Source organism: Sander vitreus, chromosome 18, assembly GCF_031162955.1.
Source record: "Sander vitreus isolate 19-12246 chromosome 18, sanVit1, whole genome shotgun sequence".
NCBI lineage: Eukaryota > Metazoa > Chordata > Actinopteri > Perciformes > Percidae > Sander > Sander vitreus.
This window is the reverse complement of record NC_135872.1, coordinates 9,872,246-9,884,988: the sequence shown is the minus strand read 5'-3', so window position 1 is coordinate 9,884,988 and position 12,743 is coordinate 9,872,246. Positions and strand designations below refer to the sequence as shown.

General features: G+C 43.9%; 1 protein-coding gene across 1 annotated transcript in view; it reads right to left on the bottom strand.

Annotated features, from left to right (window-relative positions):
- Positions 1-12,743, bottom strand: part of fut8b (fucosyltransferase 8b (alpha (1,6) fucosyltransferase)) — a 92,048-nt gene that overhangs the window by 29,940 nt on the left and 49,365 nt on the right. Inside the window, exon 2 of the mRNA XM_078274901.1 lies at positions 5,961-6,576. Within this exon, the coding sequence (XP_078131027.1) occupies positions 5,961-6,163 (203 nt within the window). The 5' untranslated portion in view covers positions 6,164-6,576. The remainder of the gene's footprint in view (positions 1-5,960; positions 6,577-12,743) is intronic.

Genomic DNA, 12,743 nt, shown 5'->3' with positions numbered 1-12,743 from the left:
ATTTTCACAGCTCCGTGACGATAAGCTATTAATAACTACTGCATGCATGCAATGAAAAACACAAACGATTTCAAATCAGTCGAGGAGAAAAAAAGACCTGCCACTGACATTATACCAAATCAATTCCTCTACATAAACTACTAAAAATGGAATATGTATGAATGCACAGGGGCATTGGCGAAGTGCTGCAAAGGCAATGTTAATGAGTCATCAAGGCATGCAAACTCAATTTGCTCCCTGAGTGAGGAACATCAGTCGCTGGCAGGCATAAAGATGAGACTTTTAAAGTTGCAACAGCCCTTCTTGCTGTTCAAGCCTCGGTCCCTGAGAAGCCCTGTCCTCCTACTTCACTGAGCACTAACTGAGCATTGTGCTTCAAAGCAATGGAAATAACAAGAGAAAAGGATGGATATGTTAACTTCTACATTATGTAACCATGTGATGGACAAGGATACCTTTGCATCATGGGTATTTATATGTAAGTCTTAAATTAATGCTCCCTTTCTCTGTGAAATCTGTAAATGACAATTCCAGCTGCCTGACACAGATCTCTTGAAATAAGACCCAGGTGCATTTCCTTTCCAAGTATCAACTCTGCTGTCTATTCCCACAGCTGTCTGTTCAAACAATATTCAACAGGATCTCCCAAAGGCCACACCCTAACCTGCTTGTCACACAATTGTACAGGAAGTAGGCCTATTTCCTAAGTGACATCATTTCCCAGGGGTTTTAAGTGCTGCTAAAACTGTAACATAAAGCAACATGATACATACTTGAACAAGGCAGAAGAAATAGGCCAGACCAGCACAGGCTAATAAGTAGAGACGTGAGACAGAGGTTAGCTAACATGCTCCAAAGAGACATAAACTGCTGAGACACAATACTGGTGCAGGCAAACCACAAGCATCCCCAAACAAGATATGTAGATATAAAATATATCCAAACACTCAGCGGTATCAAAACCCACAGAAACACACGCAGGAAGTAGGCAAATACTGTACCCAAATGATCCCTGACGGTACCTCTAGAGGACCTGATGCGGAGACGAGGCAGCTGGATTTGACAGTCTCTTAATCAAACGATACAGGAGAGGTAACAGATGAGAAAAACTCTGGCTCGGGGGAGACAGGGCAGAAAGGTGGGGGGAAATACTGTGGAGCGAAAGACTAAAGCTATGAAAGCGCGGGGTGATGAGCCCCACCGGCATTAAGCACTGAGCCGGAAAGCAGGTGAGGTTCAGCATGCAACCCAGTTTCTTCCGAAATGCTGCCCCAGCTGTCACTCCATTGCCTCCTTCCCCCGCACCTGATAACCATGGAGTTCACAGGGTGATCAGAGCCGGGCGGAGCAGTTTGAACAGTGGAGGCCTAGGTGGCACTGCAGCGCATATATGTTTCCGTGGTTAGATTGAATATAATCTACTTGACTTCAAAAGAAAACCTTCTGTATGTGCTGACCTGGAAATCCATACATATGGATGGAGATGTAAAGTATTCTGGGAGGTGTAGATGAAAGCAGGCTACATTAACACAATTTGCCTTTAAGAGGAAAACATTAAGAGGAAACTCTGTTCCCATAGTCTGCACGTATACGGTACGTGTGCGTATGTGTGAATGACCACACTGTGATGCATCAAAGACGGGACTGACATGCTCCAGCTTTTAAACTCACTGTGTGTTAAACAAAACCACATGACTCCAATAAGTCAAGCTTATAAACCACTGGAATGTGCCAGTGGGAAAACACAAGTAAACACTATAAATGTGTGGAAAGTGTTGGTCATTACCATGAAAACCTGCTACCGCTGCTCACAATCGAAGACATAACGATAGGAACAGTAATTGTATGACTGTATAATACTGCATTGTATATGTACTACAGTAATTATGTATATCAGTTGTTTGTGCGAATATTTCTGCATTGTGTCGAATCAGTTAATCTTGCCTTGACGTCTCCTTCCTTTGCTGTCTCCGTGTTATGTCCACTGACTGAACAGTATAATTCCAAGTAAACTGATTCTGAATGGTGCATTCTTGCTTTGAATGCTTCAACGCCTCAGTACACCCAGAGCGAGCCAGCTCCTCTCCGAGCCCTACTTGACAGAGATGTCCTGACCACAGACAGCTCACACAATAGGGCTAGTGTATGTGGTAGTAAACCTTCACTCGCCGTGCCTGAGCGACGGCAGGATCTATGGGAGTTCAGGTCGTGAAGCAGCTGCAGAATTTGTTTGGTGGGGCTGCACTGGGTTAAAACCATTACAGGATAAATGAATCAAGGCCTTCTTGTACATGCGTGGACAGTGGCTTCACTACACCAAACTATTTTTGAAGTTTGCATTTTTATTTTACGTGAAAGATAGAGACCCAAAAAAGGCATAAGCTAAGACATATGCAAAACGTAACACATGTAGACAAGATTTGAGTGCAATGACTGCAGCCTCCACAACTCTTCTCATCCCCTCATTCCTCATTTTCCATTTCCTCCTTGCTGCTCTTTACTTAGTGCAGTCCTCACGCCATCCATCATGCTTCCCTCCTCTTGGCCTCCTCTGCATCGCCCCCTCCCTCCCTCCATCCCTCTGTTGGCATGCCTGGGGGATCGATCAGGTCCTCATCACTCAGCCCAGCTGTCACTCTCGCCCCTCCCTCCCGCCGATGTCACATCATCAGGCAGGCGCGTGTCATTGTCTCCACAGGAGCCGTGGCTTCGTGCCCGAGGTGACTGACAGCTGCAGAGAGGGCGGAGCCAGGCAGACTGAGCAACTCGACCTCGTGCTCACCTCTCATTAATGCTGCTGGGTGATTGGTAGGTTGACATGCCGCCTGTCACTCAAGTCACTCAGGAATGGCCTGAATAACCGAGCCACTGGACTGAATCAGTGGGCCAGCCAGGTGATACTAATTTGAATGTGAGCAGTAATTGATAGATTGATTGATTTCACATGACAATTCTAATTCTAAAAATTATGGAGAGTTCAGCGAAAATAGGTAAACCGTGATAAGTAGTGTGTGAAGAATCCATTTAGCCGGTTGCGTAACTAAGTATCGTCCTCCTCTCAGTGATGCTACACAAATTAGAAATTTCTGATCAAGAAAATCAATATCCAATGCACACTGCTTCAGCAAGACTATCACTCTCCATCATAAAGCGAACGAGACAATGTAAACAAGATCCCTTCTGGTATATAATGAATGCACAACACTGCCCAATAATGCATTACACATCCATCTAGTGCTGTTGTGGTGTGATGATGACAGTAACCAAGTTAAATCCTACTGAACTATAAATCAGTCTCAATGCAGTTGGGTTTCTACTGCGCAACAACTCAACACAAAAGTGTAATAATGTCAGTTTTATGGGTTTAAATCTCTCTGAGGCTACTCATAAAAAACAAATGCAGTAATGTGAAGGTTAGGTACTTTGAATGAAACCTTTATTGTCTAATGTCAGCGCGATGTCAGCGGTTCTGCTTCTTGTGCAACAGTCAGAGATTCATGTTTTCAGTCCAAATCTGCAAAAAGTGCATGTCAGTGAATTGGGTTAGGCGTGCGTTGAGCTAGTCGATAAGTGAGCTAGTGAGTTGTTACATAGTCAGTCAGTCTGTGACAACCTGCAAGCTGGAGTCTGGCTCGGCTCCATGCCTCTGTCAGCAGTTTGGTAGTGGAATAAGAGGGAGGAGGGAGGTGAAGAAGGAGCGAAACGAGGAACAGGAGGAGGCAATGAACGGAGAAGGGAGGGGCTGTGGCAGGAATGATGGGCAGCTCACTAACAGCCTCTTTGCGTCAATTAGGGCTCTAATATAAGGATAAGAGACACTACAGGGAGGTGCAGTTCACTCCTGGGCCTGTATCTGACCACTGCGTGCACGTGCACACACACAAACACACACACACACACACACACACAAAGACACAAAATTGAACAGAGGACAAACCAACCCGTCTCTGTCGATAGCTCACAAAGCTTAACCTCAGAAAGCCAGTTGCTTGCTTTTGGCTTGCTGTGCTGGATACTTAGTTGAAGCAGAAGCTTAGAGGGACTTGAGAAGGCACTGTAGTGCGGCCCCAGTGAACAACTGTGGAGGCCTCGGTCCCAGATCAACAACTGAACTCAATAACAAGCAACAAGCGTGCAGTGTGTCGGGGACCCATCTGGACACTGGTCGACTGAAAGCTGCACTTGTTTTTTATCTCATGAATTACACCTTTGTTTCTGAGCCAATTTTGAATAATTACAAAAGCAAGGGATTTAATCAGGGACCAGCTGTCTGAAGCAACGTGTGCGCTTGTGTTTTTATGTTTGTGTGCGCCGATAAGGGGCCCTGCATCAAAGGGAATCTGAATATCACAGAAGAGCAGCAATGGCAACATCTGAAGCTCGAATTCCCTGTAATATGACGCACACTACTGCATTCCCTGCACATGCGTGCACACTCAGTCGGACGTACACACCCATGTACAGACCCAGAGTTTGTGTGCGAAGAGAAATGCTGTCAGCATGCGGAGATGAGAGCAGAACCATCTGTCTTTCTATTACTCATAGCTTGAATGTGTGAATGATGCTGTGTGGTTAATGGGCTCGTACAATGTGCTATTGTCTGCCAAAATAACACAATAAAATCTGGTGAGGTGTGTGACAGTCCATCCATCTGTCTGTCACACACAGTATCTCCACCTCCACTGATCAGCTTTTGATGAAACTTTGCAGCAACAATTGTTTAACTGTACAGGGCACAATATGCTGATTTAATCATATGCTGATTACATTTTCACAAAAAAAACTAAAGAAACAATCATCTCATCGCCACATTCTGGGATTTGTAAAATTACTCTGATTAGACTACCAGGGAGCTGGAAGCCATACTTAATTGCTGGACTTTGCAGAAACTTAAGGGAATGATGCATTGCACCATAGTTTTTTTTCTAACTTCAAAAACAAAAGTATACTGACCTGGCAAACGAAAGTGGCACATTACATTTAGGGCTGCAACTAACGATTATTTTCATAGTCGAATAATCTGTTGATTATTTTCTCGATTAATCGATTGGTTGTTTGGTCTATAAAATGTCAGAAAATGGTGAAAAATGTGGATCAGTGTTTCCCAAACGCCCAAGATGAAAGAATCTTTACTTTTGTCTTAAAAAAATTACTCAGACCGACTAATCGATTATCAAAATAGTTGCCGATTAATTTAAAAGTTGACAACTAATCGATTAATCGTTCTAATCGTAGCGCTAATTACATTTGTTTGCTCAATTGTGCTTTTGCGCAAAAACCTTAGATCCACAGGTCCAGTAGTGACAAAATTCTGGGAACTGATGCATTTTACCAAAGCACTCAAAATGTGATGTTACATCGACTGGCCCAAGCAGGACCTTGCCAGAGCCAAGGAGAAGGATATGCTGACCTGTATGATTATAATGGAAAAGGAAGACAGTGATTCAGCTATTCCTGTTGGTGAGGTTTGTTTCTAAAATACCTTGCTTAACTTTCATTACATTTACTTGAATAAGGATGTTCTTTGTTTTGATCGTATGTGGGATATGGTGTTTACATGGGAATAGAAGGAGAAACCTGGTAATTCATATAGGATTTGAACAGTGTCCAGGTTTCTGAACTCCGTCTGTGTGCAGGTAATTTTCACTCCTCGACATCTAGGCCACACTATTATTTCTGCACCGACTGAGTCGCCTCAGTGGTTGACGATGAACCCTCTTTGGTTTCTGGCTGCCTGGACTCACATGCCGTATACTGGTTTCAATCACAGTAATCTAGCTAGCGTATTCAGGTTTCTTAGAGCCAGGTATGGGCTTATCCAGTTATCTGAAACTAGGATATGATTTCTGTAACCACATAAACAGAATACTAATACACATTTAAACAATAATTTCAGGAAAAGAACATTTGGTGTTGTTACAGTCAATCCAATCAGTTTCTAAAAACCAGCTTGTTGTTACCTGAGCGATTCGGCCATGCGCCGCAGGTCTTCATTCTGCTGCTTGAGCCGCTCTAGCTTGGCCAGGATCTTGGAGAGCTCCCGGCTGGACCGCTCTGGGTGTTCGCTGTCCCTCACCAAGTGGCCACCAATGTAGAAAAGGAGCGTGCCCCAGGCCAACAGCACCAGGGTAATCCAACGCCATGAACCCGCCCAGGGCCGCATGGTGCAACCTTGCCCACCCAGAAATGCCTCTTGGTGTGCCTGTACACCCACCGACCCACCGGCCTGCCTGCCGGATGTGCACACACACTCTGTGCCCCGTCACCACAAGTGCCACAGCGCCACCCTTGGCATCGGCATCTTTGCAGGGATGGTGTACAGAAAATGACAGATGTGCGGGAGATGCGTGTTCTTGTGGCTCAGGGGTGTGTAAGAAAAGGCAGCAGGTGTTTCTCCAGCGATCAACCAGCCTTTCCTGCGTGTGCTAAAGCATGGCTAGCATGCTCTGATGTCTGTGTTTCAATGTCCCGTTTGGTGACTCCTCCCCTCCACCCAGCTCTGTGTTAACCAGCTTGTCCCACACCGTCTTGCTGTTTCCTTCCAGTCCCACAGGATTCTTTTATTGGAGTTGTTTCCTGTTAAAACAAAGAAAGACATGGGAATTAGTTGAACTTATTGTTTTGTCTTGCAAATACAAAAAATGTGCTTGTTGGTTAAACAGAAGCAAATTCAAATCAGAAAAGAGCTAGGCCAGCAAACCAGATTGACAAATACTCCTGAAGAGGAGAGCCAAGCATGACACATGCCTCATATAGTGTCACACAGAAACAGAGAGCACAGAACAGGGCAGACAGACCGACAGTTAGATGCTGCAGACGGGTCCCGACACAACCCTGTCTCAGCAGCCTACAGGACTGATCAGCATGACACTGCAATTTGCATTTACATAGCGATGTGCAGTCCATGAGCTATGCTGCATTGCTGTTGAGGCAGGACAGGGATGTTCAACTTTACACGTCCTGCCTGCATTCACATTACACGCACACAAGCACGCACGCACACACGCAGTACCAAGAATACGTCTTTTATTTCCTCAACAGCCTATACCGCATCTTCAACCACATCCTAACACAACCCACTTCCAACACTTTCTCTCTCACTGTAAGTTAAGGCATGACTAAGCCTGTCAGTTAATGGATTTGTTTGGAGACAGCTAAAACCCACAAAGTTCTCCACGAGCATTTTCCTCCTTCCCAAATGCCCGCTGCCATCCCCGTAGCCTCCGTGACAGAATGCAACATTGTCAAGGTGATACGGTGAGCTCACTGGAGCAGAGGAAAAGAAAAAATCCCTGGATCATCACTTCCCTTCATCCCAAAGCAGCGGGGGAGATGAGATCGTCGCGTGCCGGGTTTACGAAGCAACCTTCGCTGTCAACTCCCCAACAAAGCCCTGCCACGCAACTGAGACTAGTCGTGTGATGGGATGAAGACTGGCAGGTGTGTCGGTGCACACAACATCCAAGTGTGTGTGTATGTGTGCTATCATCTCTGAGTGTGTACCACAGCGTGCTGGAATAATGACAAGCATCTCAGACTTCATGTGATTGGCAATGGTGGGGTGCGGTTGATTGACATGTCGCAGGAACACTGGTGCCTCTGCCTGTGAGTGTTCAAGACAGAGGAAAGTGTTCCTGCTGGGGTTCGCCTGGCAGCACAGAAGTAGGTTAACAGTAACTCATGTTTACCATGGCAGCATGGTTAATAGGTAGGACGTATGGTGCCATGCTGTAATACCATAGAGACTGGGGTGCTGCGAAAACTGCCCAGAATGTAGCAGCTGAGCTGAGATCACTGGAACAATGAGGTGCAGACTATTCTCCTTTATTTCTTATTGAATGATTTGGGATTATTGAAATCTGTGCAGACATTACTTCCCTGCCAGTGCTCCTGTTGTGACTAACCTAGGCTGACACAAAGGTGGCTCTTCTTTATGCATGCAGCACAAAGATGTGCTGAGCTGTGTTTTATTATTTTTTTTTTAAAAGAGCTGCAAGAGGGTAGTACTCCACCAGCTTTTGCACCACTGGGACTTTACTAAAAGGCAGGCTACAAAAACCCTTGTCACTGTGTTTGAGGAGCCATAATGAGGTTTGTGCTCAGTAGACTAAAACTGATAAATATTAAACTGTTGGATGAGGCAGGCAACTGCTGCCAAATAGGATATGGGAATTTTTTTGAGATAACACTTCTAGCTAGTTGTTTGGCTTATACTTGAACATCAAGCTGAGCTGGTAATATATGTATGGCATATTAACAGAACTTTTGGGAAATTACCATGAAGTCCTTGCAGTTAATGGCCTACCTGGGACACTGGTTGTCAGTGATATCAATTCAGATAACACATAGGTAAAAGCTAAAATGTGCTATACACCAGACTATAACACATGCAGTAAAAGTTTTATTTACCGGCGCTGATGATGTCATCAGGGCACTGATGCTGTCATCAATTGTTTGTCTCCAATTTGGCTTGTGACTTGAGGGAAGGTCTAATGAAAAACTGGGAATTGTAGGGTCTAGCATTTCTGAAGCTTCACTCATACTGGGGACTAAAAGTCAGAATATCTCACCTTTGCTGCTTTGATTTTGATTACTAAATTGCTTGAGCACCACTTTAATAGCCTTAAAATTCAAAACATAATTTTACAATGTAAAAAAAGGATCAGCGTAATCAAAGGTAAAAGACCAAGCACACAGAAAAACACATCCGTCACACTAAAGGTCATAAATGTTGGTTTTTGATTGTTAGAAATAGCAGCATTTTCAGAGTCTGCTGACCTAACACTTTTGGTGAAACTGTTACACAGTCTAGCAACATTAATAGCCAAAGCAAATTCACCCTACAGTTTGAGTAAAGGTTTTAGAACAGTGTGTGCTCTCTGAGTAATGTGACCTTATCTCAGTGTGTAGAGGTTAGGTAACAGAACCTGAGATCAACTGCCTGCAATTAAATACTGGAAGCACCCAATAATCATTATTAAAGAGATGTACTCGACTTCAGAGGGTATCAATCTGCAGGATTAATCTGTTAATTTCCGTTTTAAAATTAAAGCCATCTTACCTAACTGCATATTATGACAATTATCAAATCCAGTGAATGGCTTCAAATGAGTGAAGAAGGTTTAACCGTTTCTTTTCAACGTTTAGCCTTGGCTGTGATGCAGTGGCAGAGAAGGAGAGAAGAAACACATTCATAGATCGCTGTGTTTTCTAACTAAAAGAATGAGGATACCTCTATTGAGTCCTTTGTCAGCAGAATGTGGCCTGATTAGAGAGAAAATGATACTCTACTACAATTTATTCCACCGATGAAGATCTGGTAGTGTAATATTTCATAAGAGATATTACTGGGCTCACATTTGCCCTCGAGTCACCACGAACCGGGGGCCTAAATAATGGAAATTATAATAATGTCGGTTAAATAAATAAATTAAAGTTCCCTACTATGGCACAATCATTTCTAAGTTGGACTATGGGACAGATATGCTGACAGTGGGATTTTAGAGAAATTGGCCATTGGCCTCTTTTTTTTTTATTATTCCACTTCCTTCCACCAAGCCCCTCCTTCCTCATCTTCCCAGTCAAATGCAAACATGATTGCAAGGTCTTGGCTACTACGGACAAAATGAAATATGTCACAGCTTCCTTTTGAATGCGCAGTCTTCCTACTTTATAAATGGAAGGAATTCTGTTAATTAATGGGCTGCTCCACCTTCACGCTCGCTCCCCAAATCTTCTTCTCGACCTTGCATTTCAAACATCATCGCTCGCCCACAATGCCCTTCACCTAGCTGTCGCAGCAACCGAAGGGGCTGCTCGGCCGGTAAAGACTGGCGTGGTACATGTGGCACTGCGGGGCGGACTGTCACCGCTGTCACAAAATGCCTGTGTGCTGCAGCAACATGCAGGAGCCCGAGGGGTCAGCAGAGATGACCTGTTTTCAGTCCTGCTGGTTAATCTTCAGCGTGACTCAAGCCACAGCAGAGGTCATCCATCAGCGGCTCCGGTCTCCAGGCAATAAGCACCACGATGAGGACCACTGTTGAATTATGCATGGAGCTCGGCTGAGGACGGCTTCTATTACACCAACACAACCACTCCAGCTCGGGGACAACTGGAAGGGACTGCATTTATACCATATATGTCACTTCTCATCCATGTTGGTGCAGGAGGGTGTATTAGTAGGTGTTGCTAGGGGCAACCCTAAAACCGCCTACACGTGATAGGCGGCAAAACCAGTTTGCGCTGGCCGTTCCATAGATTTCCTATGGGGAGAGCGGCGCCGCCCAACTATGCGCTGCGCTCAAATTCAAATTATTTCAACTTGACCTAGTTGCTGCTGACCTTTCGAAAGTGCAACCAATGAGATAACAGCTGTCGTTACCTAGCAACGGGAAATAGCTTCCTTGCCACCCTCAATGACAAATACCTTGCTCTCTGCACTTTGCTCTGCGCCCTGCCTAGCGGTGCTCAGAGAGCAAATCGCCTATCATGTGTAGGCGGCTTAAGAGGAATATGCTAGATGTATTACATGTTACGGCATGTAGCATAGTGGCAGAGATGTGATGTGTGTGTCTGGAAAACAGACAGGTAGGAGAAGATCAGGAATAAATGCAATGTAGCATTGAAAGGATACCAAAGGAAAAACATGTAAGATTGGACAGGAGTTGTATTTTCGTGTTGATACTGTCAAAAGTGTTTGAAATACATTTTCAATCCCAGTATATGACCAGTTTGATTTGAGATGTCTGAATCTCATTATCAGCTTATGAGCACAACGGAGGGGCCAGCTTGCAGGTGTTTGGACTACAGAAATGCAGCAAAGGAAATATCAACTCTGACTCTGGCAGCAATTTCTAATTCTAATTATTTATCCAGGGATGGTTTGCTGAGCAAGCTGTTCTTGCGAAACAGCCTTCTTTATAGCCATAAAGCTACACTTATTTTCACCTGATAGCTGCCTGGTGCGGCCACAGTTTCCTACAAATAGCCACTGAGCAGCCTTTCTGGCTATTTTCTCAGCTGGTCTGGAGGTTCAATCTGGCGACCTTTCAGCCTCTACCCCAGTTCCCAAGTAATGGATCACACTAATGTAGGGAACACAGGGGTTGACACATTTCAAATACAAGCGCCAGAACCAGACACTACATAGTAGATCTAACAAAGACAACAAAAAGAAGAATCAGCGGATGGCACTTAACATGGATCCTAATGTATTTAGTCCAAAAAGCTGCAGCAACAGGGAAGAACACAAATGCTTCAGGGAGGCTTGCAACCTTGAATGTTTTCTCCCTTGTTTCCTGCCATTTGCATTCAAAAAACAACATTACGATTACATTTTGAGTCTTTTTTTTTTTTCTTTATCAATATGACTATCAGCAAATGTCTGACTGACGCATACATGCACGCACACACGCACGTGGGAGGTTTTTAAAAGCTGATATTTGATATATTTTTTGGAGTCAATACCTTTACAATTACGTTTAATTGAAATAAAATGGAGAGATTTAGTGGTTCTCCACCAGAATGCTACTTCTAGTAGAGTGAAGAAGTCTTTAAAACAGCATTTAGACCACTGTGTAGGCAGGGACGCCGGCAGGAATTTTGGGCCCCATGACAAAAAAATCAAATTGGGCCCCCTCTGCACAGCTGTTGTCACCACATCTCTAGGACCTAATTGTCCCATCAAAAGCTTTACATAACTCTAATTAAAGGCTTGCAACTGTCTTGCTTCTTGTAGTTCAATATAGTTAATATTGTCTGTATCTTAAATGCAGGCTCGGGTAAGCTACTCACTGTTTCCAACTGCCCAGCATCCAGTACAGACAGTAAGTTGTTTTTTTATTTTATTTCATAATGATCATTATGTGAGAAAATAACTGTTATTAATGTGTTTGAATTTCTGTCATTAATAAATATTTCATTTTCTTTTTTATAATGGTAAAAAGAGCAAGAGAGACAGAGAAATCCCCACACACTCCCTGCAATGATGCTAACTGGCATGTCATTGAACACAATGTTGCTCACCTTCTTCACTGGGACAGGGAGGGGCACAGTTAGGGGGAGACTGGGGTGCTGCTGACTCATCTGTTGTTAAGTCTGCTAAAAGGGGCAGGGACAATGATTTAATATGAATATCTTGCTAAACATTTCCCTGCACTGATTAAATGGTGATTAAATGTAGGCTAACACTAGTCTGTAGCTAGCTAGCTTATTTCACTATGGACATTAAGCCAACAGGTTAATACCACTCACAGACTATAGGCTACCCACCTTTCTTGGTGAAAAACTGGGTTACAGTTTGACACCCTTTCCTTTTCCTTTGTCTTTCCTCTCTCTCTTTTCTCTCTTTCCATTTTTGAAAACCAGATTTTGATTTAACGTTACTTGGCAACATTGTGGTCACTTTAATTCTGGCGCAACCTCAGCGGGTCATACATACAGCCTATCTTGAATTTGTAGAGGGCCCAGATATGTCGAAATCTAGATTTACGAGCATTAATATTTTGGGTTTAAATTGTGCTCACATGATGCATCCTAATTTATATCTAATCAAATTATCATAACTCACATAGTAGTAGAAGTATTATCCCAGCATTGGTGTACTGGTTGCACTTGACTTAATGGGAACTTGGAGGCCACAGTGTACATACACACACTTTCATCCCCGAGCACCGACTATCTGAGCGGGGCCTCCACTTGAAAGTACTGAAGGCAGCCCACCTCATTGTAACTTTGAGATT